General features: G+C 53.8%; 1 protein-coding gene across 7 annotated transcripts in view; it reads right to left on the bottom strand.

The window, feature by feature from the left end:
- The window catches only part of ZFHX3 (zinc finger homeobox 3), a 376,930-nt gene that overhangs the window by 10,785 nt on the left and 340,684 nt on the right, over positions 1-25,461 (bottom strand). For 6 of the 7 annotated variants that reach the window (XM_074550646.1, XM_074550642.1, XM_074550644.1 and 3 more), the window contains 4 exons: positions 15,475-15,582; positions 7,570-7,703; positions 7,179-7,379; positions 227-332 (listed from right to left, as the gene is read on the bottom strand). In XM_074550646.1, the coding sequence (XP_074406747.1) occupies positions 227-332; positions 7,179-7,379; positions 7,570-7,703; positions 15,475-15,582 (549 nt within the window). The remainder of the gene's footprint in view (positions 1-226; positions 333-7,178; positions 7,380-7,569; positions 7,704-15,474; positions 15,583-25,461) is intronic. The other variant, XM_074550648.1, reaches the window with a different exon arrangement.

The following is a 25,461-nucleotide window of genomic DNA, read 5'->3' on the forward strand; positions in this document are numbered from 1 at the left end:
CATTTATCACCTTCAATTCTCCCTTTCAAGCAAAAGCCATTCAGCCACCTCTGTCTTCACTGCTCCTTTTTGATGTCCTGCCTATTTTTGAAAAAGAAGGCTCATCAAACTGAACATAGTATTTGAGTCTAGGTCCTATCAAAGAGAGGATTAACAGGAATGGAACTGGTCCCTGAGCAGGTGATGGGGCTGGGGGAGCAGTGGGATCTCACTGCCCTGCACTCACCGGACTGCTTCCCCTCCCGCTCCTCGGCGCCCGAGCTCCCGTCCTTCTCTGGAGCAGCTGCTGGCAGGAACATGCTGCTGGGCATCATCACCTCAGGGGTTGTCACCTAGAGACGGGGGAAAGGACACAGGGAGAGGAAAAACATTAGAAAATATTTTAAACATCTCCAGTCGCAAAACTAGACACCAGTACTGTGAAGTCAGAGGCGTCATTTTTCCCAGCTCACCGAAGACTTCGTATTTATTAGACAAAGCTCAAATCAGTCAAAAGTGTTTCTACAGTTACATTCTGGACATAATTAGCAGTGCACACTTGAAGAATAATCTTATTATTAATATTTTTCCTTTATGTGGAATTCAGACTTTGATCACTGACAATGTTTTGTCATGGGCTGTGAAACTTCTTGTGCAACCAATTAGGTAGATAAGTTGAAAGGCCCACCTTAAGCTGCTGAAAACATAATAAGGCCCCTAATTAAATCATACCTAGTAAAGTACACTGTAATCTTGAACCAGGGAGCATTGCAGCACTGTTTTCAAAGTGTATCGATGCAGGGAAAGGAGGGGCATGAGAAAGAAAAGTACAAATAAGGAGAGAGGTGACAAAGGAAAGGATGAATAAGAAAGGACTAAAGAGAAAGCAAATTGTGGAATAAAAAGCTCATGGTAACCCTTTCCTTGCTCTGACTGATGCATTCCCTTTGCTCCTCTTCAATTATTTGGTGCTAGATCCTGTACCATCAAAACCAGTGCAGTGCTGGGACACCACTGCTTCTACAGAGCCAGAGAATCTGCATGGCTCAGTTGGAGAGGCTCTTTGGAAAAGCCAAATGTGCACACTCATCCTATTCTGAAAAACTGTTTCTTTGGATATACCTGGTCACAAACCATCTCACCAGCAGCCTGCATGTGGCTGGCATCAGATGCAGGACAATGAATGTCCTTTTGAATGTCTGCAGATAATGTCTCACACTGCTGGAACGCTGTCTCACAGCACAGGGACAGACAGACCTGCCTCACTGTCACCATCCCTGTGTTTTCCAGCACAGGGCCTCCAGTGCTGGTCAGTGCCTGTGGCCAGCAGACTCCCACACAGCCCTGAGCAGCTGCCCACCTTGCTGACACCCAGGGGCGCTCCCCTTGCACCAGGTGCTCCTGCTCCCAGCCTCCCACTGCTGGCAAGGTGAGGCACAACTAAACACTCCCATTCAGGGGTAAGGCAAAACAAGCCTCTCCATCCTTCTGCCAGATATGGAGAGGACATCTGAACCCTGGATTTCAGGAGAGAATGTGTGTGGCCGCTGCCTGCCATGTACCCTGCACAGCCAAGGACCGCAAGGCTCTGAGTGAGCTGCAGGACAGAGGAACACACCTGTGGTGAAGCTGGACTCACGGAAAACCTCGGGATGAAATGGTGGCACAGAAGTGGCTGCAGAGCCACAACCTGAGCTGTGAGGGACACAGAGCTCCCTCCCTTTCCTGGGCCAGCCACTGCATGGCAGTGAGTGCCAGGTCCCAGGGAGCAGCAGAGAAGGCCGCTGACATATCCCAGGAGGGGAGCTGAATGCACCAAACTCATTCCACCTTCTGCTCTACACAGAGGCATCTGATGGCTGTGGGTGGTTGGCTGGTAGACGTTAAAGGTCACAGAGTAATTTCCAGTAGCTGGGCTTGGAGGAGGGGGACGAGCGTGGACGCCGAGAAGGGGAGGCAAGAAGAAACCGTCCCTCTCAGCTCTAGCAGCAGGAAGAGCCTGCTTTCCTAGGATCTTTAGGAATTATGAAAAATAAATCATGAGAAATTAAAAAAAACCCCAACAGAGTAGAAAAAGAATAAAATTATCTAACACCTCAGCTGCACATCATTATAGAGCTGTGGCTTTTCATAGGCGTTACAGTACAGCAGCCGTCCCCACCACCACGCTCAGTACGACGGATCAGTAATTGTTTTCATACACTTTAATTAGAAAAACTCAGATGGCTATGAATAATAATGGAAAAGAGAGACTTTTGCACTTGAAAGGTTGAAGTCAATCAAGTGTGAATGACGGCAAAAAAGAAAAAAAAAAGACACCAATTCATCAGGCCTCTGTTGTCTCGCCGCGTCTTTAATCATAATTCCTGATTGGGATTCAAGAAGGCAGTAAGCAGCGGTTCTTTGTCTGCCTTCACCTTCCGTCAATTAACTCTCCCCGAAATATAATCATCAACCTCACATGCTCCTCTGCATCTTAATCTGGGGCTCCAAACCTGTAAGTCCTGCCCTATATGTGTTTAAGTAATTACCTTTATCTACCTGCATCTCCACAGCCACCATTCCTTCCCTTCTTTCCATCCTCCCTCCACCATGGGGAGGAAAAAAAAAAGGAAAAAAGAAAAAAAAAAAAAGAAAGGAAAAAAAAAAAAAGGCTGTGGTACATTAAATTGCTACAGGCACAAAATTCCCAAAGGCAAATGGAAAAAAAGCTTGGAAAAAAGTGCAGAGAACTAGAAATTCTGGGTATGGATGCAGGAACTGCAGCAGTACAGCTGTGGGCTGTCCTTGGGGATCAAACCACTGGAAAGAAGGCACTGCTCAGCAGCTGGACTCACTCTAGTCCTCTGGCTCCATCCAGCCAGAGGACAGACAGGGACAGACTCCTGTCCCTCTCCTACACCACGACCCAGGGCAGGACCCTCCGTCCTTTCATCCCCACGGACCAGCCCTGAGCAGGTGGCAAAGATACGAGTACAAATGAGCTGCACATCCCAAATCACTCTGCACTGGCACAGAATTCCAGACTGCCTTTTTCGAGGGGTTTGTCCTTTCACACTGCAAAGGCATCTGAGGGCATCTCATTTCTTTGGACCTGCAGAATTCACCCGGCATGCTGAGGGCTGCTTTTTGTACAAACCCAGCGTGGGAGCACGATGGGGCAGGAAGGTGCAGAGGCCCACGGCTCGTGGCAGGTGTGACAGGAGCAGTGCTCAGCGACACAGCATCTTGTACTGCAGATGTATCTCGTGGCAGCACCTGTTCTGTGAGCGTGTTCACTGCAGCACAGCCCGTGTCAGCGCGTGCGGCTGTCAAACGCTCTCCTCCTCCCTCTCACCTGCAGCTACCTGCAGGTGTGTCATCCTGGCATCCCTCCTCAGCCTGGCACCCCCTCCCCCTCCTCAGTTTCAATGGCTCCAACACTGCTTCACAACGGCAACACATCAGTCAGTGTGAGCCAATACTGAAACACAGCCCTCAGCTGTGAGTTCAACAAATGCGGTTTGTCTCCTCCCTTCCCTTCTCCTGCTCATGCCTGTTCTTTTCTGTCCAACACCAAACCCATCCCCACTGTGGCTGCAGCTACCATCTCCTGGCCCACAAGTCACCAGCAAAGGTCACTGCAGCACAGCACCTCTGTCTCAGTCACCCCAGATCCACCCCTGTGCCCAACCTGAGCACCATCGCCTGCAGCTCTGACAGCTAAGGTCCCTCTAAGTTCTCCTCTTGTTACCACCCAGAAAGTCCTTAAAAAATGCGAAGTTGCTGCACAAGCCTCTCTGCTTCCAAGAACCCCACGTTTTGGGCAAAATTCGGACCCCTTCAGCAGACATAATGTCCTTATGATGATGAGGTGCGTGGAGAGGCAGGTGCACCCCGCTTTGGTGGCCATGTCCATGGACACGGTGGCCTGGCAATGACTGTACAGAGCACCTGACGCTGATGGGTCAGGTCTCCTGCGTCCCTGCCCCACCTGCATGCACACACCCTGACACCTACAAACCTGCCACCCCTCTGCACAACAGCCAAAGGGCCCACTGCCCACTGTGACAGCCTCCAGCAGTGACACACACGGCTCCAACCACCACTGCATCTACTGGGTTTTAACAACCAACCGCAGAGCTGCTGGCGTGCAGGGCTGGAGGCTCAGAGCCCAGCAGCCATCAGTGTAACACCTGCACACTGCCGACACGTCCACACAACTCCTCCTGGCTGGTGTGAGCAGCCAGCTCCTCTCACACCACACTGCCTGCGCTGACTGTCCACGGACACCAAACGAGGCCATGGTTCCCCTGAATATACCCCAAAATGCTGAAATCATGTGGCTCCGGAAAAGAAAACCTCTAGAAGAGGTCTGAGGAGATACATCACCGTCCCCATGTCTATGAAACCAGGGGAATTACAGACGGGAGGGAAGGTTCCCCACCAGACAAAGGAGGTAATTTCCATTACAAAGAGAGAGAGAGAGGGTGCTGGAGTGAAAAGCTTCATTAGACTCTGAGAGGCAAAGTGATGGCAGTATACCAAGGTCACTTCTAATTTAGACCATCTAATTGGCAAACATGGCTCCAAATGGCTATCATCTCACAGGGCTCAGAATTAATGAAGCCCGATTATTTTCATTACCTTCATCCGAGATGGAGAATGAGACACAGAGTGAGAGGGAAAGGGGGGAGAGGGAGGGGGCGAAAAGGAGGGAGAGAGAAAAATTGACTGACAGCAGAAGGGAGAGAGCAATAAGAAAAGACAATGGGAAAGAGGGTAAAAATGTAAAGATAGCAGGAGGGGGAAGTGAGATGGTAGGGATGGGCAGGAATGATTCCTAGAGCAAGGGAGAAAAGAAAAAGATGGAAAGATGACTGGAACACTGGAACACTGGGAAGATGCCCAAAACTGAGGAAGAGAAAGCTGACAGCAGAGATGACGAGACAGAAATGTGGAGAAGGATAAGGCTGGCTGTGGGAGGAGGGAGAGCTCCCACTCCCAGAGGCTCTTGGGAAGCCATCCTCTCTCCCAGCTCCAGCCCATCAGTCCTGTAATCACCTGCACGGCTGAACTGCACTTCACCCTCCTTGCAGCCCCTCTGAGTCCAGCAGGCAGGCAGGGCTGCAGTGGGCACGATGGCACCCGGCCCTGCCCAGAGAGGCCTCGATGCCACAGAGAGACCTTGGCTACCTGCACCCAGCAGCCCCACGAAAGGCAAGCTGCAGGAGATGGGAGGAGAGCGTGAGCCCCCGTCCCTGTGGGGCAGTGGGGCACGGCGAGCGCTCTGCTCCCCAGGCAGCCCTGTCCCTGCCGTGGGGCCAGCGGGAGGCCGGGGGTCCCGTGGGACAGCCAGCCCGGCTGCTCGCTGATATGGGAAGGAGGGAGCACGAGCAGGCAGCCGGGAGATGCTGAGCGCAGGCAGGAGCGTTGCCATGGCAACAGACATATTAGGCACTGCAGGTTCCTGCACGGCGTCTGATAAGGTGTTATTAACTGCAGCCTCCTCCAGCACGGAGCAGACGCCGCTCGAGAGGGACCCGGCCCCGCCACGGGCTGCCCACACCCGCCAGAGCCAGACGGATCCTCAGGAGAACGAGCCCAGCCAGGCCTCCCTGCTGCCTGTTCTGCACAACCCACACCGGTGCCTCACAGTACTGGCACAGCACACAAACACACCCAGCTTCTTCACCCGCGCTGTGAGACCCGGAGGAGCAGAGGCAGCCCTCCCACAGGTGTGTCTAGGTGCCAAAGGGAGGGAAGGTGGGAAACCAGGAACACGCATGAGGACGAGCACCGTGGCTGGGCCAGTCTCTGCCAGCCGTGCAGAGCCCTGTGGCCCAAACTGGCACGGCAGAGGGCTCGCCTGAGGGACTGTGCCCGACCTGCTCTGCAGCGGCCTGAGCTCCTCCATTCCCTCATATCCTGGAGGGCACAGATGTGCTTGAGGACAGACCAGCCAACAGTCCTGCTCCAGACCCCACACCCTGCCCAGGCACCCTGCGTGGCTCAAAGCAAACCCCTCACACCAGCATGGCAGCTACCCTGAGCAAGCTGGTTACGCCTGCTGGCCTAGGGAAGGGGCTTGGCTTCTGCTTGCTGCTCTTAGAAAGCCAGAACAGCTGCCACCAATGTAGCTAAGAGGTGAACAGGGGCCGTTCGCACCCTCAGAAGGTATTTCCAAACTTGAGCAGCACCAGTGAAGTGGACACAGGTCACAGAGGCCGTGGTCAGTGGATGGGACAGCTCTGTGAGCCAGGGGCACGGGGTGGGCATGCCGGGATGGCACTGGGTGTGCCAGGATGGCAGTGGGTGTGCTGGGATGGCAGTGGGCATGCCGGGATGGCAGTGGGCGTGCCGGGATGGCAGTGGGCATGCCGGGATGGCAGTGGGCATGCCAGGATGGCAGTGGGCAGGCTGGGATGGCAGTGGGTGTGCCAGGATGGCAGTGGGCAGGCTGGGATGGCAGTGGGTGTGCCGGGATGGCAGTGGGCATGCCGGGATGGCAGTGGGGTGCCAGGATGGCAGTGGGCAGGCTGGGAAAGCAGTGGGCATGCTGGGATGGCAGTGGGTGTGCTGGGATGGCAGTGGGCATGCCAGGATGGCAGTGGGTATGCTGGGAAGGCAGTGGGCAGGCTGGGATGGCAGTGGGCATGCCGGGATGGCACTGGGTGTGCTGGGATGGCAGTGGGCAGGCCGGGATGGCAGTGGGTGTGCCAGGATGGCAGTGGGCATGCCGGGATGGCAGTGGGTGTGCTGGGATGGCAGTGGGTGTGCCAGGATGGCAGTGGGTGTGCCGGGAAGGCAGTGGGCAGGCTGGGATGGCAGTGGATGTGCTGGGATGGCAGTGGGCAGGCCAGGATGGCAGTGGGTGTGCCGGGATGGCAGTGGGTGTGCCGGGATAGCAGCGGGCAGGCCGGGATGGCAGTGGGCGTGCCGGGATGGCAGTGGGTGTGCCAGGATGGCAGTGGGCAGGCTGGGATGGCAGTGGGCATGCCAGGATGGCAGTGGGCATGCCGGGATGGCAGTGGGTGTGCCAGGATGGCAGTGGGCAGGCTGGGATGGCAGTGGGCATGCCAGGATGGCAGTGGGTGTGCCAGGATGGCAGTGGGCAGGCTGGGATGGCAGTGGGTGTGCCAGGATGGCAGTGGGTGTGCCAGGATGGCAGTGGGCATGCCAGGATCGCAGCAGCCATGCTTGCCCACACAGCCACTTACCGTCATGATGAGTTTCTCGACGCAGTCGGGTGACACGCTGTGCAGGTGTGTGAGGTGCAGCTGCAGGTGGATCTTGTTGTTGAGCATGTCCTGGCAGAGGGGGCAGCGGAGCATGGGCTGCACCGAGTGCTGGGTCATGGCGTGCACCCGCAGCCGGTTCACGTCTGTGTTGCTGTACTTGCAGTACGGACACTGGTACATCTGCAGGGCAGACAAATTAATCACACAGCTCTTCCACGTGCTACTTTCCTCTCTGACAGACAGGCTTCAATAATTTGATGCCTTCTACCACCAGTTACTGCCTTTCATCCTCTTCCTCCCATTTTACTCTTTGCTTTTGGCACACTGGAAACACATTACCTGCACAGAGAGATGGGTTCTTCCACCTTACCTGCTCTGATTTGGTCTCCTCTGAAGTTTTTGACCACTTAAAGGAGAGAGGTGACTCAGAGCTGCTGGGGAACGAAATCCGCTTGGAGGATGCTGGAGGCTCTGTCAGCTCCTTCTCTGGCTGGCTGGCTGGTGCTGCAACAGAAAGCCAGGACCATCAGCACACCCCAGAGAGCCTGGGCTGCACGGTGGCTGGGCTTCCATTTACTGCTTGACACACACCCTAAGGACTTGGGGGAGGGTGACTCTGAGGACTGACCTATGTCCTCAGTGCACCCCAGGCCACAACCAGCTCCCTCTTGCAGATCTCCCAGAGCACGGGAGCTGTGTCACTGGTGGCCAGAAGCAGAGAGATCTCAGCTGTCTCTGGGGGATGCTTACAACCTGCAGGCTGCACTGCGCACACAGATGCTTGGCCAGACGGTGAAGGCCCACGTGTCACCTCCAGGAGCAGCTGGACTTGCTCGGCAAGGTGGAACTCTCAGCCCTGGCTGACCCAGGACATTCTACACAGGGACACCCTGGAATGCATTTGCTCTGGAGAGGGCTGGTGGTTGTGGCTGCCAGCCCAACCCATGGCAGCAGTGGTGCTGCTGGGACGGCTCTGGCTGGCTCAGCCCATGCCTTCAGAGGAATGAGCATATCTGGTGCTTCCTAGCACATGGTCCTGCCAAAATCCCAATTTTGGCAGGACCCGGCCAAGGGGACCCAAACATTCCCACTGTGATAATCTCAGAAAAGGCTGTTTTGTTCAGCCAAACCGATGAAGGCAAATGAGCCCTAAAGTCAACAGCAAAACACTCCATGAGTTGTGGCACTGGGAGAAGCACATCCCTGACCTTTCTCCTCCCCCGAACCCTGGCTGCCTTCAGTACATAAATTTGTGGGACATCTATTATTTAAAAACTGTAAGGACAAGTATATTATACACAGCCCCCGTCTCCTCCTCCCTGAACACACATTCATAACGGTACTTTAATCTGTCTCGAATCGACTTCAAACCCATTTTGCCCTTAATGGGAGTTATTCATTTTCACTTGAAAGGTAATATCTGACAGCTGGATATTTAATATGATGGATCAGCTGCCGATTAACAAGGCGCTGTAGCGTTCTCAGGCCAGTCCCCCACACTCTTCCCCCTTTCTCCCACTCAACTTGTGAACCCGCTGGTATCTGCTCCTTGTTTCAGATGCTACCACCAAGAGTCAGATCCCAGCAAACAGCTTCCTTCCCAAAGAGCCTTCTGTGCACTGCCACGAGCTGAACTACCTTCCCTGCCAGTCCCCATCGCTGCATTCAGCTGAATAGAGGCAAAATAAGTTCTGGGAGGGGGAAAACAAGCACAGGTAGAGGTACTGCCAGAGGGAGGCAGGGATCAGAGGATTTGATCTGGGACTGCTGAATTTCTCCTGGTAGGCCTGTCCATACTGAATGGGCTTGGAAGTGGCCTCGTTCCCCACAGCACTGCTGGCTGCATGCCTGGTGCTTCATGCCTGGCTGGGCAGCACCTCCATGTGTGCATGGACAGTGCTGGCTGCACCTGGGCTACCAACCCAGCACTCTGCTTGCTGCCAACTCCACAAAAACAGCCAGACCAGGGGTGAAAGGAGCCTGCAGTGTCAGTGCTGACTGATGACACCATCACAGACCCTGCTCTGCCCTCACAGAACGATGGGCTGCTGCTTGGACCCAGACTCAGAACTGGAAATGGGTTTAAGATGTCTGCAGGGCCAGAGCTGACCTTCCCTGCTTCCAGTAATAAATGTGCTTGGAGCATTGGGAACACGGCACCACTCTGCTGCTCCTCCATGGAAAAACACAGTCCCTCCTGGTGGTTTGGGGGGCACAGACCCACCAAGAGCCAGCACTGGTGGGTGAAGGACCACCCTGCCTTAAAATGCCCTGCCCGAGCCCTGTGTGATGTGAGTGGCCTTTGTCAGGGGCCTGATCACGGCTGCAGTGTCCAGCCCTCAGTGTGAGCCTGGACACTGACAGGCCAGCCCCACCAGGCTGCTGGGCGCTGGCAAGAGCAGCTGGGGAGCCCAGGCCTGCCAGGGTGGGTGGCACAGCCATGGCAGTCCTGCTCCAGACCTGCACTGGGCAGGGTGGCAGGGACAGCCACGGCTTGGGTCCCTTTAGACCTGTCCAGGGGCGACTGTAGCTCCCGTTGGTCACACTGCGTCCCTGGGCACTGCCAGCTGCTCACCAGGAGTACTTCTGGATGCAGTGACTCAGTTCAGCCCAACCATCAGCTACCCCAGGCTGCTGAACACCAGCTCCAACCTAGGGAGTCACAGCAGGGTATTTTCTCCTTTCTACTGTGAAGCAGTCTGCTTAGAATTAGTAACAGGTAATTAAAATGTACCACCTCCTAAGTGTCCAATTTCATTAAATCACTTAGTCCAACCCCATAACCGTAATCCTTCAAAACTGCAATTATTGATGATTGTCCAGACCCAAGAATAACTGATTTGTTGCACATAGGATATTTTAAGTATTAGTTTTTGAGCTGACAGCTCAGCTGGGAATTTTAACACCGAGACTGAAGTTTGTTGTTGATAAACAGTCAAATGCACAAAATGACACATTCAGTCCACATCACAGATGATCAGAGGAATTAAGAACTCCCTGCTACCAGGAGAAATGAGGACATGGCTTGGCGTCTGCCTGCAGAACTCTTAGCATAGCCTGGGACCTTCTGTGTGCGCAGAGAGGCCAGGACAGAATGTCCTGAGCTCAGAACATCCCGAAGGCCATGGTCTGGAAGGGCTCAGTGACAGTGAGCACACGGGGACACCACCTGCACCAGCATCTTGCTTCCAGGCCCAGGCCTCGCAGGGCAGACACAGGAATTGGCTTTAAAGTATGATGTACATCTGCATATCAGATAGTACTGTTATTGCTTTGACTCTTTAAATGGATTTAGTTCAGATTCACTGAGACCTGTGTTTCCCAACAAATGTCGCCTAAAGCCAAGTGCGAAGGGGTGGGGCTGCCACAGCACTTTGGAGATCTGCTGCTCTTCTCACTCTTCTCAGCAGCTTCTGCTTTCCTTGGGAGGAGGAGAGATCCTCCCTGGCTACAGCCCAGAGGTGAGGTGGGCACTTCCTTGCCAGTGGGGGCCTTTCCTTTGCTGGTTCCAGAGGCAAAGCCAGCACGGATCCCCTGAACTGCTGCTCTCCATCCTGGGGGGAAGGAAGTCACCACCCACCTCCTACCCATCAGATTCTTTTAGCTAAAGTATCACTGACGGCCCCTTCATCTAAACTTCCATCTTCCAACCAAGCAACATAATGGAAAAGCCAATTAAATGATTATTAATTCATGCTGCTTTCCGTAAGCCAGAGGTTCTCATCTCCCTGCATTCCGTAAACCAGCTTGCCACTTGCCCTAGAAATTTACAGTGGGGTTTCTGCTACTGCCATTGATTTAAACACCACCAGCCTCCAAAAAACTCCTTGACATGAAGTCCAGCTGCTGGCCTGGGGAAGTTCTCAGCGAGTTCACTGCCTGATGGAAAATAGCATTCTGCATTTGGTGGTGCCTCCTTCCTCAAATCACCTCAGTGTGTTCTTGGAGCCATCACTCAGCTCCACAAGTCCTCAGAGCAGTGGGAGCTGCTACTGTGCTAGTGTGCCACACAGCCCTGTGCCTTCCATGCCCATGGCTCTGCCCCCTGTGCCCTCACAGCACCTGCGTGTCCCCTGAAATCCAGGGCTACTTTATCTGCTTCATCCATTCTCCAGAAACTGCCTTGATGCAGGAATGGCCAGAGCCCGCATGTTCTGCTGGGGAAGGGCACGGGGCACCCAGAGCTGCTGCAGCACTGCCACCCCTCAGTAGCACACAGCCAACACTTCCTCCCCAAACCTTGTCTGTTTAATTCCCCACTCCCTGAAGGAGCCTCCGCTCCATCAGCTGCTGTGGCCACACCATCAGAACTGTGCACTACCGGCTGCCCTGCAGCGTTTCTCAGCTCTGTACCTCACAGTACCTCAGCTCACAGGTAATGCCCCATGCTCAGTGCACTCCTGCTTCACAGCCCCAAAAATGGCTGAATAATTTCTTTTTTAATGCTGTGTCATACCTTCCCACCTGCAGCGAGTACCCACAGCTGAATTACTATTAAATATTCATATGCAGCAGCTCCAGCCGCCACCAGGCTTCCCTGCCTTGCTCCACATGGACACGGAGCACCCGGCAGAGATGCCGAGCAGCACCAGGGGCTCTGGAGGGGGCTTTGCCGGGCAGACCCCTCCTGCAGCACCCCAGGCTGGCAGAGCCCGGCCTGCCCGCGCTCAGCACCCAGCCCAGCCGCCTTTCTGGGCTGCAGCTGCCCCCAGGAGCCCTTTGTGTTTCACACATCCTCGCAAAGACTCGGGGCAGGCAGCTCCCCGTGCGCCTCCTGCCCTCTGCCTGGCTCTGGGGCCGAGCGGCTCCGCCGCGCCCTGGGCCCCTCCTGCAGCCGCCCAGGCCCCACAGCATCCCGGCCATTAAGTGCTCCACTAACGCCAGATATTAAAAAAAAGCTGCAAAAAGCAGCCGGGGGGAGGAGCAGGAATAGATTTCCGTCAGGATGTGCCTGACCTGTTTTTTTCAATTTCAGTAATTAGAAAGGCAGTCGGCCTGTAGGAATTATTCATAAACTGCAGGAGCTGTGCAGTATACATTTATGTTAAACATGTCAAATCCAATTGAAATCATGCCTGCCAGCACCATACTCCATAAACACACTTTTCTGCAACAATTTCCCAGCTCTCAGCAGCCCATTAATACTTCCTTTAATAGCAATCTACCACGGATTCGAATCAGGGACGGTCCATTGCACTAATTGCTCTGTTAGGTGAGCATCACGGACAAAAAAAAAAAAAAAAAAAAAGAAAAAAATCATTAACAAAAATAAAAGCCCTTCAGGCCAGTCCTCCAGAAAGATTTCATCTCAATCTATATTTTAAGTAGACTTTGTTTCTTGTTTTTGTGGAAAAACGCCCGATATTCTCCGTGTACCCAACCGACAGTGCATTAAGGAAGCCTCTGGTAGCTGGGTCACTGCTGGAGCTGGGGCTCTCCATCAGAGACATGAGCCAGCACCACTTCCCAAATGAGAGGCCTTGTGCTGCACCGAGCAGGGCTTCAGCTGAGCATCCATCGTCTACATCCTGCCTTAGAAAGGGAATTGGCACCTGCCACAATTCCTTTCCCTCTTGCTGGTTTGCTTGTGGTGAATCTCACATTAGCCATGACGAGACAATGTCTAACACTGAGTCATCAGGCACTCAGCATCTCCCTGCTCCAGTGTGGAGGCACTGCCATCTTCCAGAACCTTCCAGAAACCACAGAGATTTCTGTAAAAATCAAGATCCAATGAGTCCTTCTATGGGATGGAGTTTTCCCCAAGTATATTCAATTGAAAAGTATCACCTAAAAAAATGTTTCTGCTTCACATTGTTGCATTTTAAATACAAAGAATGAATCACTGCATTTATTTTGCAGTTGAGACGCTCTGACAGGCTTACAGTGAGAAGAGGTTTTCCCCTTGGTGCTGACACTAAGCCCAGCACAGGCTGCACCCGGACTGTGCCCGCCGTGGTGCAGACACTCACCTGGGCTGGGGCAGGGACACGGGCAGAGGAACTCAGGGTCTCCTTACAGAGCCTGCAAACCTTGAAGGAAGTGCAAGAAATAAATCCCCTGGGCACAGTGAGGAAACCAGAGCACAAAGGGGAGTAAATTGCTGAGGAACATAACGATCAGATTGCAGATGGTGAGCAGCAAAAAAGTCTGTCCCCCTCCCCTTTCACATGCCCCAACCCTGGCTTTCAGCCCACACCTCTCCTGCTTCTCCACCTGGCTCAGAGGCTTCTCCTAAGGTCAGCCAGTCCTTCCAAAGCAGGACAGACTGAGCCTGCCCTACTCCTGATGGCAGCTCCTCTATGATCTTCTTGAAAGACCTCTGAGGAACCTTCCCAGAAAACCCACTTCAGTGCTTAAGCCACAGGCTGTACAGGAGGACTTTTAAAAATTTGTTACCTAACATCAGTCTTTCTCCTTTCAATTAAGCCCTTTGTGTCTTGTTGTCTGTATCCTCAACATGGAGAACAAATAATTTCCTTCCTTTCAGAAGCATTTCATGCACAAGACTTATCTTGTCCTCCTCCTTGGTCTTCTCTGGGGTCAAATAAGCCTGTTCATTCCATTTTCTCCTCCTGACTAATGTTGCACTGTTCTGGGTTTTTCCTGGTGTTTGGGCTTTCTGGAATTGCTGCCCAGCCTCGCCAGCACCCCAGCTCAGGAATGGAGAGATTTCCAGTACTAATGAAAGCCACCAGTGGTACAGTATTGTCACCTACCCTGCTCTGTCTGTGCTTCACTTCAGCCTGTCCTGACAAGTGGCACTGAAAGCCTTCCCAAGGAGACACTGACTCCAAACAGGACCTTCTTCACATGAAGGGAAATTGGGTCGTGTTGACATGATTTGTTCTTGACAAATCTGTGTCGACTGTTCCTCATCTCATTATCTTCCCATCAGCACTTACAAACAGTTGTTTGGTCAATTCCCGGGGAAATCTGGGGCAGAGATGGCAGGTGTACAGTTCCCCAGCCACTCCCTCGTCGGGGACAAGCCCCGTGCTCACTGCACTGCCCTCTCTGCACAGCACCAGAGAGAGCAGCTGGCAGGTCTGGGATGCTCCAGGCACTGTGTCCCAGCTCCCAGGCACAGTGCAGCAGGTCAGGGACAGCGCTCAGCATCACAAGCGCTCTGCACCCATGCCCTGGTGCCTGGGGACAGGCTCTCCCCAGGCCGTGCTGCTCTGCTCAGTCAGGGAAAGGCAGAGAAGGCTTCCTGCTCTTTAGCTTTATGACACTGTGATCACAGCCTCCTCCTCCTGCAAGCAGAGCTTCCTGAGCTGCCTGCTCCCCTCCCTGCACCAGTATTGTGTCCCTGCACCTTCTCTCCTGGGGCTGTCAGGCATAACCTGACCCAGCTCCTGTCCTTCCCACGTCTGAGGTCCAGCAGGACTGTCAACACGCTCATGTTCCTGGAGGGACAAGAGCAGGAACAAGAGCAAGGTGTGTGCTTCCTTTGCACACTGGCTGGGCAGCAGCTACTGTAACACAATCTGCCTTGAAGCCCAGGGTGGTGTTGCATGTTTGGAAGCAGCCTGAGCCCAGCAGCAGCCCATCACACGCACCTTGGCTCGCACAAGGCTGTCCCACGCCCCACGGGCTCGCAGCCTGCTCTGTGCCCTCCCCACACTGCTCCCTCTGCAGACCCCGTGGAGCTGTCCCACTTCTGATCCATTTCTGATCTGCTCCTTGGCTCACCAACACTGGGTGAGGAATTTCACCGGCAGGGTGAAGAAATTAAACCATCCAGATTCAGAGTTTCTGGACAGAAAAGGGTTTAAAAAGTAGGCTCCTCATTTTTCCTTACATATTTTGAGATACAATCTTTGTGCACAGATCAGCCTTTTTAAGTGTTTCAGGTTTGGGCAAAGACCTCTATTGACCCCTGAAGAGATTTAATCAATAAACAAAACTTACATCTGTCTGTGACACGTCACAAAATGGTTGTGCTCAGCATCACACAATCCCACACAATAAACTGAGACTAAAATCCACCTACAGCCAAGCCAAACTGCATTTCCAGGTTAAGAACCAGTATGTGATGGGAAGGAACACACAGAGCAACCTCAGCAGCCCCCAGGCCCAGCCTGACCCACCACAACCCCAGCTACGGAGAGCCTTCACAGCGGGTGACACTTGTGCCACACTGACACTGCCACATTGTGGTCACTAACAACGGTTTTGTGGACCACTGTTTTCTGGTATTTCCACCTCCCCTTGCTGCATTTGAAGAAAACGAGGGACCAAACAGCACCTCTGCTAAATCACAGAACCATACCTGTCCATTTACTCTGGTCCTTGTCCCCTGCACTGTCTTGCTCCTTTGCAGGCTCCTCGGCATCACCAGCTGTTTCATTGGGCCCTTCCACATCTTCACTGGGTTCTTCTGAAACAAGAAAGGCACAAAGTGTGACACAGACATGGAAGGCAGGACAGAACAGGGAGCTGCCAAAGAGCAGGAGCAACAGCAAAGGCTGTGCACAAGCGTTGGGTGGCAGGTCATCAGCATCTCCCAGCACAGCCGCTCACTGGTCAAGACAGAAACTCTCAGGAACTGAGAGATGAAGATACACCTAAGAACCTTGCCTGCTTCTACCACCTGGAGCTGCTGAGGGCCCCTGAGGTGTCATGTACAGTGACATGGCTCTCCACACAATAAGCTTCTACCCAGCCACATCAGGGATTACAAAAGCATGAGCGAGTGACCAGAGCCTGCAGCACCTTCAGCCTCATCCTTCCTCCTCATCCCCATGTCAAGCTCTTCAGCCCCAGTGCCAGGGTGCAGAACTGACCCTGCTCACCAAGATGCCAGAGCCCCTGCATGAAATGACATCCCTCCTGGCCAGAGCGAGCTGGGAGCAGCTGGTGTGCTGCAGCCCTGCCAGACACGAGGCACACGCCGGCAGCCCTGCCTTCATCCCAGCACGCGCAGGGCCTGCAAACCCAGGCAGCACCATGCAGGTGCAGAAACGTGGAGGAAACACCCAGTGAAGTGCTGAAAGCTCAGAACAGAGCATGGAGCACCATGGTGCTGCCCACAATGGGCACAGAGTGTGTGGGGCAGCTCCACTCCAAGGCACCTGCTCAGGTGGGCTCTGCTCTGTGGCTGCCAGAGCCCGCCCCTACACCAGGGTGTAACAGACACACTGTCATCTACCATCATGGGTACTAACATACAGTCCCTGTAACTGACAGGGGTTACCCCACCACTGGGCTAAAAGAGGCACTTTTAGGCCATTACACCCCTTTTTAGGCAGGACAGTTTAGAACTTTAACTCACATTATCTGGCCATGGTAAACCCCATGAACCCAAGCAATCCTGAGATTTACCTGCACCACCTAATGGGTTAAGGCACCAACCCCCCTCCTCCTCCTAACAAAGACAGGGCTAGAAATTCAGATTAAAAGTATATATTAGCAGCTTGCAGATACTCAGCAGTGCTGTTTGAGGATATGACAGCCTAAATTGGGAGTGAGACGGGAGATGGGTGGCAGTGCTGACAAAGGCATCCAACATGTAGAAAGACACATATCACTGGTGGAGGGGTGAGATGGGCACTCTGCCATGTGAGCTGAGCGCTTAGGTAGAAGGGCTGTGAAAGTTGGGTTCACATTTCAGAAATTAAAATTCCAATCTTTTTTCCACTCTAGGGAAAAAACACAACAAACCACCCCCCCCCCTCCAACCCCACCACCCTGGTGCCTTCAAACCACTTCACACAGGGCAGGGGTGTCCCTTCAGCTGGGGCAGCTGCCGTGGGAGCAGATTTTAGCTGGTTTTATTAAAAACCTTTGGTAATGGGTTTCTATATTTAATTTAAATAATAATTTTTACCATTCTTGGCTGGCTCAGGTGCTCCGAGGGCCCGTGGACAGCGTGCCCGTGGGCCACAGCCCATCACCAGTGCCCTGAGCGAGCCCCCAGCCCAGAGCCCCCCAGCCCAGACCCCCAGCCCACATCCCCCATCCCACAACCCCCATCCAGACCCTGCCGGCTGCACAACAAAGGGCTCCCGGCGCAGCGGCACTCCCAGCTGCGACCCGGAGGTGTCAGCATCGGCATGGGAGGAAGAGGAAGGGCGAGCCACGCTCAGCCGCTGTCTGGGCTCTAACCTGAGCATGTGGAAATAATACGTGTCTTCCAGTGTGCTGTCTGGTTCGAGGGGAATAAAATAGGACATTCATAAGCAGTTACACCATCTGTCTTTATACCATCATCATCATCAACAAGGGAAAAAATAGCTCTTTAAAATGGATGAAAGCCCAGGCTGACAGTAACCGGAAAAATGTGAGCTATGAATACCAATAACGGGAGAAAATGATTAAAAAAACAAGGCTACAAACAGCAAGTCCCCAGCACGGCTGGGGCTGCAGCTCCTCACGTCCATCCAGCACCAGCCTGGCCCGAGCCCCCGCAGCCCTGCAGCAGGAACGGAGCTCTGCAGACACCAACTGCTCCTGCCCCAGAGCCCTCGGCCAGGCAGAGGGCAGATCCAGCTGCACACCCTCCTCTGCTCCTCCCTCAGCTTTCTCCTGAAAAGCAGTTTTTCTAAAACAGAGTCCAAGACGTACCCAGGGAGACTCTGAACCAGCCTGGGCAGGTCCTGTCCCACCCCTGCTCAGCCCCTCGCTGCCAGGGCCTCTGGCACAGATCCCTGGGGAGGCACTGATCCATCTCCTCGTGATCCCCTTCCAGCAGAGCCCTCTGGAAGGCTCAGGCTGCTCTGCTCACCGAGCCCAGTCTGGCACAGCCACCCAGGGACGCTGGGGACAGCCACCCCAGCCCAGCTGGCTCTGTGTGCTGAGTGAGAACCTGCCTCCAGCAGCCACAGCTGTGCCTGACCCAGCCTCCAGCCCGCTGACCTCAGCAGGGACAGGAAAAGCAGCCAAGGCCCTGCTCCTGAAAGCTCTGTGCCCACGCTCTCTGATCCTGCTGCTGAGCCACAGCGGCAGCTCCGTGGTGTGAGCAGGTCTGGAAGGCCAACACCTGTGTGAAGGCTCCATCCATCCATCATCCATCCATCATCCATCCATCCATCCATCCATCCATCCATCCATCCATCCATCCGCCATCCATCCATCCATCCATCCATCCATCCATCCATCCATCCATCCGCCATCCATCCATCCATCCACCATCCATCATCCATCCATCCCTCCATGCATCATCCATCCCTCCATCCATCCATCCATCCATCCATCCATCCATCCATCCGCCATCCATCCATCCATCCATCATCCATCCATCCCTCCATCCATCATCCATCCATCCATCCACCATCCATCCATCATCCATCCATCATCCATCCATCCATCCATCCATCCATCCATCCATCCATCATCCATCCATCCATCCATCCATCCATCATCCATCCATCGTCCATCCGCCATCCATCCATCCATCATCCATCCATCCCTCCATCCATCCCTCCATCCATCCACCCATCCATCCATCCATCCATCCATCATCCATCCATCCCTCCATCCATCCATCCATCCATCCATCCATCCATCCATCCATCCATCCGTCCGTCCATCCATCCATCCATCCATCCATCCATCCATCCATCCATCCATCCATCGCTGGCAGCAGTCTGGTAGGGAAAGGTCTGTTCCTCCCCTCAATCCACCCAGGAGCTTCCACTGCTGCTGCAAAGTGCACTGAGCAGAGCCCACCACCATCCCCATGACATGGCCCACAGGAGCCACCTGCACAGTGCAGACCACCCCACGAGCAGCTCCTGGCCAAGCAGTGGTCTGCAATATGCAGGGAACTTCCAAACCACCTCAACCTTTTCACCAGCACCTGACCCTTCCTCCCCAAAGCTGCACGTTCTGCTTGGACTTCAGAGGTGCAAGAGCTGCTGCTGCGGGATTTGTATGGGGGATCATGTCCCTGGGAAACCCAAACAACACACACTGGGCACAGGTTCCCATGCCAGAGCTCCCTGAGTCCATGGTGGTTTATTAAAAACTTTTAAAAGGAATTTTCCCCCTGCCAGGGCCCAGGTTAACACTGAGAGCAAGAAGTGCAGCCCTGGAGCCAAAGGAGCTGCTCTTCCATCTCAATCCACCTGCCCCACACAAAATCCTGGGCAGAGTCTTTGCTTCCTTCATGAATAAATCATTTTAGAGAGCAGTATTTCCTTTTAATTTAAAATTAAACCATTCACTAAGCGGGGGGGGGAGGGGGGAGGAGGGGGAAGAGCAGGAGAAGAGTCTGGAAAATCACAAGTATCTGACTTGTGCAGAGGTCAGGGAACCGCTGACTCAGTCACACACCCAAATGCACCCACGCTGCACAGGATCACAGCACTGGGGCCTGTCCCCTCCCAGACCCACAAGTTTGGGAGCTGGGGAAGTCGGCAAATGCTGATGGGATCCAGACCAGCTTGAACAGCTCGACCTCTCACCTCCTCTTCTCCCAGCCAGGTTTTCCTTAACAAACCCAGATCTCTTATCCGAGGGGATAAAGGGCATTTCTGGGGTGGCGAAAGCGCAGGCATGGGAAAGAGCGTGCGCTGCCTCTCCACCCTCCGGCAGGCTGAGAGCTGAGAAACATTAGCTGTCATGAACCACAATCAAATCAGGTTTGAAATATTTAGCAGTGGCTTGGAAAATGTGGCGGTGCAGCTCTGACAGGCGAGATGTGCAGACACCCATTTTCCATTATAATGGAAATATCAAGCCTGTTCTGAATATGTATAACCTAGAAAAATGTATTGATTTTTCATTCGGCATTAAAAAAATGAAATACCCTGCAGCTGTCAAAAGCCTTTTGTTAAAAGCTCATCTTTCCTGGAATGAGGTTTACCAGAAACAAGTTTTAATTGTACACAGGGTCTCTCCTTTGGAACAAAAAGAATCTGTGATGCTCCCTTTTTCAGGATAAGTAGCCAAAAAAGCCTAGAGAAAGACAGATGCCTGAGCCCTGGCTGCTGGCAGCACACCACGGCTGTCGGGGAGGTGAGGGCTGGCTGAGCCAGGCTCAGCACCACCCGACCCACAGCTTTAAACCTGACCCACAGCTTTAAACCTGACCCACAGCTATAAACCTGACCCCCAGCTTTAAACCTGACCCACAGCCCAAGTGCTGTCACTGGTACAAACCTAAACCTGACTCACAGCTTTAAACCTGACCCACAGCTTTAAACCTGACCCACAGCCCAACTGCTGTCACTGGTACAAACCTAAACCTGACCCACAGCCCTACTGGTGTCACTGGATAAACCTGACCCACAGCCCAAGTGCTGTCACTGGTACAAACCTAAACCTGACCCACAGCCCAAGTGCTGTCACTGGTATAAACCCAAGCCCCCTTGGCCCTGTGTAGAGAGGTTCAGGTCCATGTGGAGGAGGAGGAGGAATAGGAGGAGGAGGAGGAGGGAGGTCCATAGTGGGTCCTGCATCCTGGAAGCACAGGATGAGCTCAGCTGCCCTGAGCTGTGCCAGGGTCACTGTGCAGGGCCTGGTGCAGCTGGCACAGGAATGGTCACCAGGAGGCTCAGGGAGGGCAGTCCCAGCTCACAGCATGCCCTGGGCCCAGCACACTCTGCTGTGCTCACAGAGCAGAGACGGAGCCCAGACGGGGGCTGACCTCAGCTCCCACTCAGGATGCATGCATGGGCTGCAACTCCATCTGTGCCAGCTCCTAACGGGATTGCTCTGCATCAGCCTGCTCGTTCCTACTGTTTCCTGAGAGGAAAGGCAGGACTCCCAGCAGTGCAAAGGCAGCACCAAGGAAGGCCACCAGAGGAATGCCACGGAGCTCCAGCTGGGATGCAAAGCTGGTGGATGAGTCCCACCTGACAAAGGGCTGCAGGAAGACAATAAAATACTACATGAACCTTGGTTTAATGAACTTATTTCCCAGACAGGTCAGTCCAGAGCATGGACAGAGCATCTCTGCTGCTCTCACTGACAAACACAAACTGCTGACTGTGGCGTGCTCAGCTGACACGGACATCAGAGAGTGACAGAATTGTTTTGGCTTGGGAGGGACCTTCCAGACCATCTTGTTCCAAACCCCTGACATAAGCAGGGACACCTTCCACCTGACCAGGTTGCTCCAAGCCCATCAAGCCTGGCCTTGAACACACCCAGGGATGGAGCATGCAGAGCCAAGAACCCTTCCCTGGGAGAACATCACCATTCCACGCTCCCTGGCAACAAGGCTGTCCATGTTTTTTGCAAACTGGGCTACATTTTAAGCCAGTGAAACCCAACAGGGACTTACCCCCTTTAATTTCAGTAGGACTAGAAAGGTTGCTGTTATTTTCACACATGAAACATAAAAAAAAGGCAAATTCCTTGAGCATGTTTGTAGTGGAGCGTGATGTGATTGTGTTGTCATTTATGGGAAATAATCGCAAGCCCATCTCTCCCTTTCCCCCCATTTTCCAGTCCAAATAACCATGAAAAATTACACTTCAATGTCAGGAGGACAACAAAGGAGGGGCTTTCTCCTGCGGCTTGACGGCTTTTCAGCCTCCCCTTTCTTGGACAAAAACTACCTTCAATTCTGTTTCATTTTAAATGTGATCTAACAAATGCATCTTGACAAGTTTCTTTCTCTTTTTCTTTTAAACAGTATTTTGCACAGTTTAACCTAGCTCCAAACTGGAATCAGCTGGAAAGGAGATGCATGCAAAAACACAAACACAGATCAAACAGCAAAACAAAAGAGGCCATCTCCAGCTCCAGGTCTGCAGGGAGAGGACAGAGCAGTCCCCACACAGAGACCTGCAGGACAATGGGACCCGTGGGAGGAAGAGGATGGAGGAGCTGGATGGCAGAGGCGACAAGGCAGGAGCACAGGAAAGGGGCCTGGGGGACGGGTGCCCAGCCCCACTTGGTGATGGAAGGCAGCCCAGCCTTGTGCTAAACACACCTGGTGGAACCACTCGAGCAGACAAGGGCAGCCTTTGTAGAACCGTGGAACTGTTTGGGTTGGAAAAGCCCTCCAAGATCCCTGAGTCCCACTGCTCCTCCAGCACTGTCAGGCTCCCACTGACCCACATCCCCAGCTACCCATCCACATGGGTTTTAAATGCTGCCAGAGAAGGCAACTCTACCGCTGCCCTGGACAGACTGTGCCAGGGCTGGACAGCCCTCTCCAAGAAGGAGTTTTCCCAACACACGACCTAAACCTCCCCTGGCACAACTTGAGGCACTCTCCCCTTATCCTTCACATGTTCCTTGGGAGAAGAGCACTGCAGGCCCTCACCTCACGTGCCAGAAGAGCAAGAGGTGCTTTCTGCTCACTGGGAATACAGGCTCACTTCAGAAAAGCTGTGGAGATCCACCAACAAACCAGTGCTGATGCCAAGCTGAAGTTAATAGCCAACTTTAGCAACTTCGCAGCAAGGTACATCTTGAGAACACTGTAACTATAACAAAAATGAGCTATAATTAATTCATGCTTAGCCTTAGGGGCTGAATATGCACAGGAGAGCTCCCAACAACCTTAACCCATCATCCTCACAAACCACACTTAAATGAAACACTAAAATGTCCTCTTTCTGTTTAGGTTTTTTTTTTTTTTTGAAATATACAACTCCTACTCTGTTCTCCCTCTCCATGGTATTGCTCCAAGGAAAAGTTAATTAATGTCTTGCTGACCCTCTTTCTCCCCCTCCCCAACTGTTTCCCAATCTCAGCACGTCTGGAGCTCTTTTAAGCTCAGCTAAAAACTTGGGAAAGCCATAATTGCAGTGTCCAGGTTTCTGAACCACTGAAATATCCCAGCGCTGGCTCTACAGCACTCAGCTGTACCAGGAGGGCAGGGATGGCAAGCGAAGCCTTTCCACTCGCCCCCCACCCACTCACGGGGCAGCCTGCCCATGCCTGAGAGCAGCAGAACTGCAGGGGCTGGGAGCAGCCAGGGAGCCCAGCACAGGACAGGACAGCCCAGCCCAGCACAGCACAGCCCTGCCCAGCCCAGCCCAGCCCAGCCCAGCACAGCCCAGCCCAGCCCAGCCCAGCCCAGCCCAGCACAGCCCAGCCCAACCCAGCACAGCCCAGCCCAGCCCAGCCCAGCCCAGCACAGCACAGCCCAGCCCTGCCCAGCCCAGCACAGCACAGCCCAGCCCTGCCGACCCTGGACTCCTTTTGTTTTCCTTTTACTTCAAACCAACAGATGGGTTTATTTTCAAGGAAACTATACCTTCATTCTTATTTCTTTTGCACCATCACAAAACCCCTTCCCCTGTAATGCCCATGTCTCCTGACACACACTGGGCAAGGATCTTCCACCTGTCATCAGATCTCAGCAACAGAGAATGGCTGCTCCAGCTCCCACGTGAAACAGAGGATCAAGAAAAAGGGAAGAGCACAGAGCAGCTGCCAATGAGACACGTGATGGTACCGATGGCTCTCGAGCTGCCAGCCTGTGGCCAAGCAGGGAGGCAGCACCAGGTGGGCCATGCCAGGGGACTGCGAGGACAGAACCTTTCAGCCACCCTGATGGTGGGATGGTGCCTGGGCTCTGCAGTGCCCGAGCCTGCCCTGGGATGTGCCCAGGCTCTGAGCCTGCCCTGGGATGTGCTTGGGCTCTGCAGTGCCCGAGCTGGCTCCTTCCCACTAACAAGGGCACGTCAGGCGCTCTGAGGACTGATGCACTCCTGGAAGCTGGAGCAGGGCGCATGCACAGGTGGTGGCTCCAGCAGAGGCCTGTGATAGGAATTTATTTCCCTCAATTACGGGCGCCTGTCCCCAGCCCAGTTCATCAGCGCGGCAGAGGCAGTCAATGAAAGCCCTAACGCGCTAATCAGATGCACAGCGACTTCCTGCAGCCGCCGGCTGCTCCCGAATCACTGACAGCTCCGGCATGGGGCTTTCCATGCAGCGCTGCCCCTCCCTGCCCCCGTGCTCTGTCCATGGCCAGGCCAGAGGTGGCTCCCTGCTGGTCTGAGGCGCTGCCCTGTGCTTCACACGCGTGTGGAGGGGCAGGCAATGGAGCACCTCTCCAAATGTTTTATCTCCATGCTCACAGGAATCCCTCCTTGCTCCCAAGGATGAGTTACAGATCCTCAGATTAAGTTTTTAGGGGTTTTTTTTGAGTTTGATATAAAATATTTGTTCCCTTCAGCTCAAAGCCATTCTGAAATAACCAGTGAATGCCCTGAGCAGAGAGAGAAGGGTCTAAATACCACCCTCACACAGCAAATGTAAAACGAAAATGCCAGAGAAAAATCACTGCTGAGTTCCCTTCGTGTGTCCTCAGAAAAGCTGCACCTCTGCTTTTGGAAACCTCTATTCAAAGCGCCAGGCTGCACGAGGCAGGTGCCCAGGACAGGGCGATGCTCCTGCTCTCTGGGATGCCTTGGGGCTGCGGCCATTTGGCTTTCCATAAGCAAACACCCCCTCCCGTCCCTGCCCGTGCAAAGGGAGCCACAGGAGCAGGCTGTGCACTCCGTGCTGAGCCCCCAGCCTGGCACACACCACCCTGCCCAGCAGCCCCCGAAGCCGGGCAGCGGGAAGGCACAGGGACCCTCCCTGCAGCCTGCCGAGAGAGCATCGATCCAACACACACTTGGTGCCTTCCAAGTTGTTTATGATCAATATGCAAATTGCCCACGGCATTGATCTGGTATTAATTTTCAATTAGGGAATCCACAAGGGGTCTCCCAGGGTCAATATCCAACAATCCAAGGTAACTCCACAGTGGAGCCTGTGGGACCGATGCTGCCCAGGGCCTGGGGCTGCTCCTGCACCTCCTGTCCTGATACCTACGGACAGCCCTGACGCCACAGCGGTGCTGGCACTCGGGGCAAGCCACGGGCAAGTGGATTTAGGCAGCAGCCTTCAACCTACACGCTGTGTTACCTGTGTCAGCATGGTTACAGGTACTGGCGGTGTGGGAGAGCCCAGTGCAGGGCTGTGCCCAGCAGCATCTGCGGTCAGTGACGGGTCGAGGGGCTCCAGCAGCTTCCCAGGGACACAGCAAGGACCCAAATGCCACCTTACACCATGGAACACAAGTTACAGAAACCTGTGCATCTCTAAAAACATATAAGAAGCATGAAAGGTGCCCATGTGTTGCACAAAGGTTACAAAAAGTGAAAGTAATAACTGAAAGTGCCTTGAAAATCTAAAGAAGCATGCCCCTTCCCAGCCCTGAGACCTGTCCCACCAGCCACCCTCCCAGCTCCCTCGCCCTGGGAGGCCCAGAGTGAGCTCTGCTGCTCCAAGCCCCGTGCTGGCACTGGGAAGGGATGTCCCCTCCACAGCAGAGGTGATGATGTTCCCTTTGTGCAGGGGAGGT

Source organism: Zonotrichia albicollis, chromosome 13, assembly GCF_047830755.1.
Source record: "Zonotrichia albicollis isolate bZonAlb1 chromosome 13, bZonAlb1.hap1, whole genome shotgun sequence".
Taxonomy (NCBI): domain Eukaryota; kingdom Metazoa; phylum Chordata; class Aves; order Passeriformes; family Passerellidae; genus Zonotrichia; species Zonotrichia albicollis.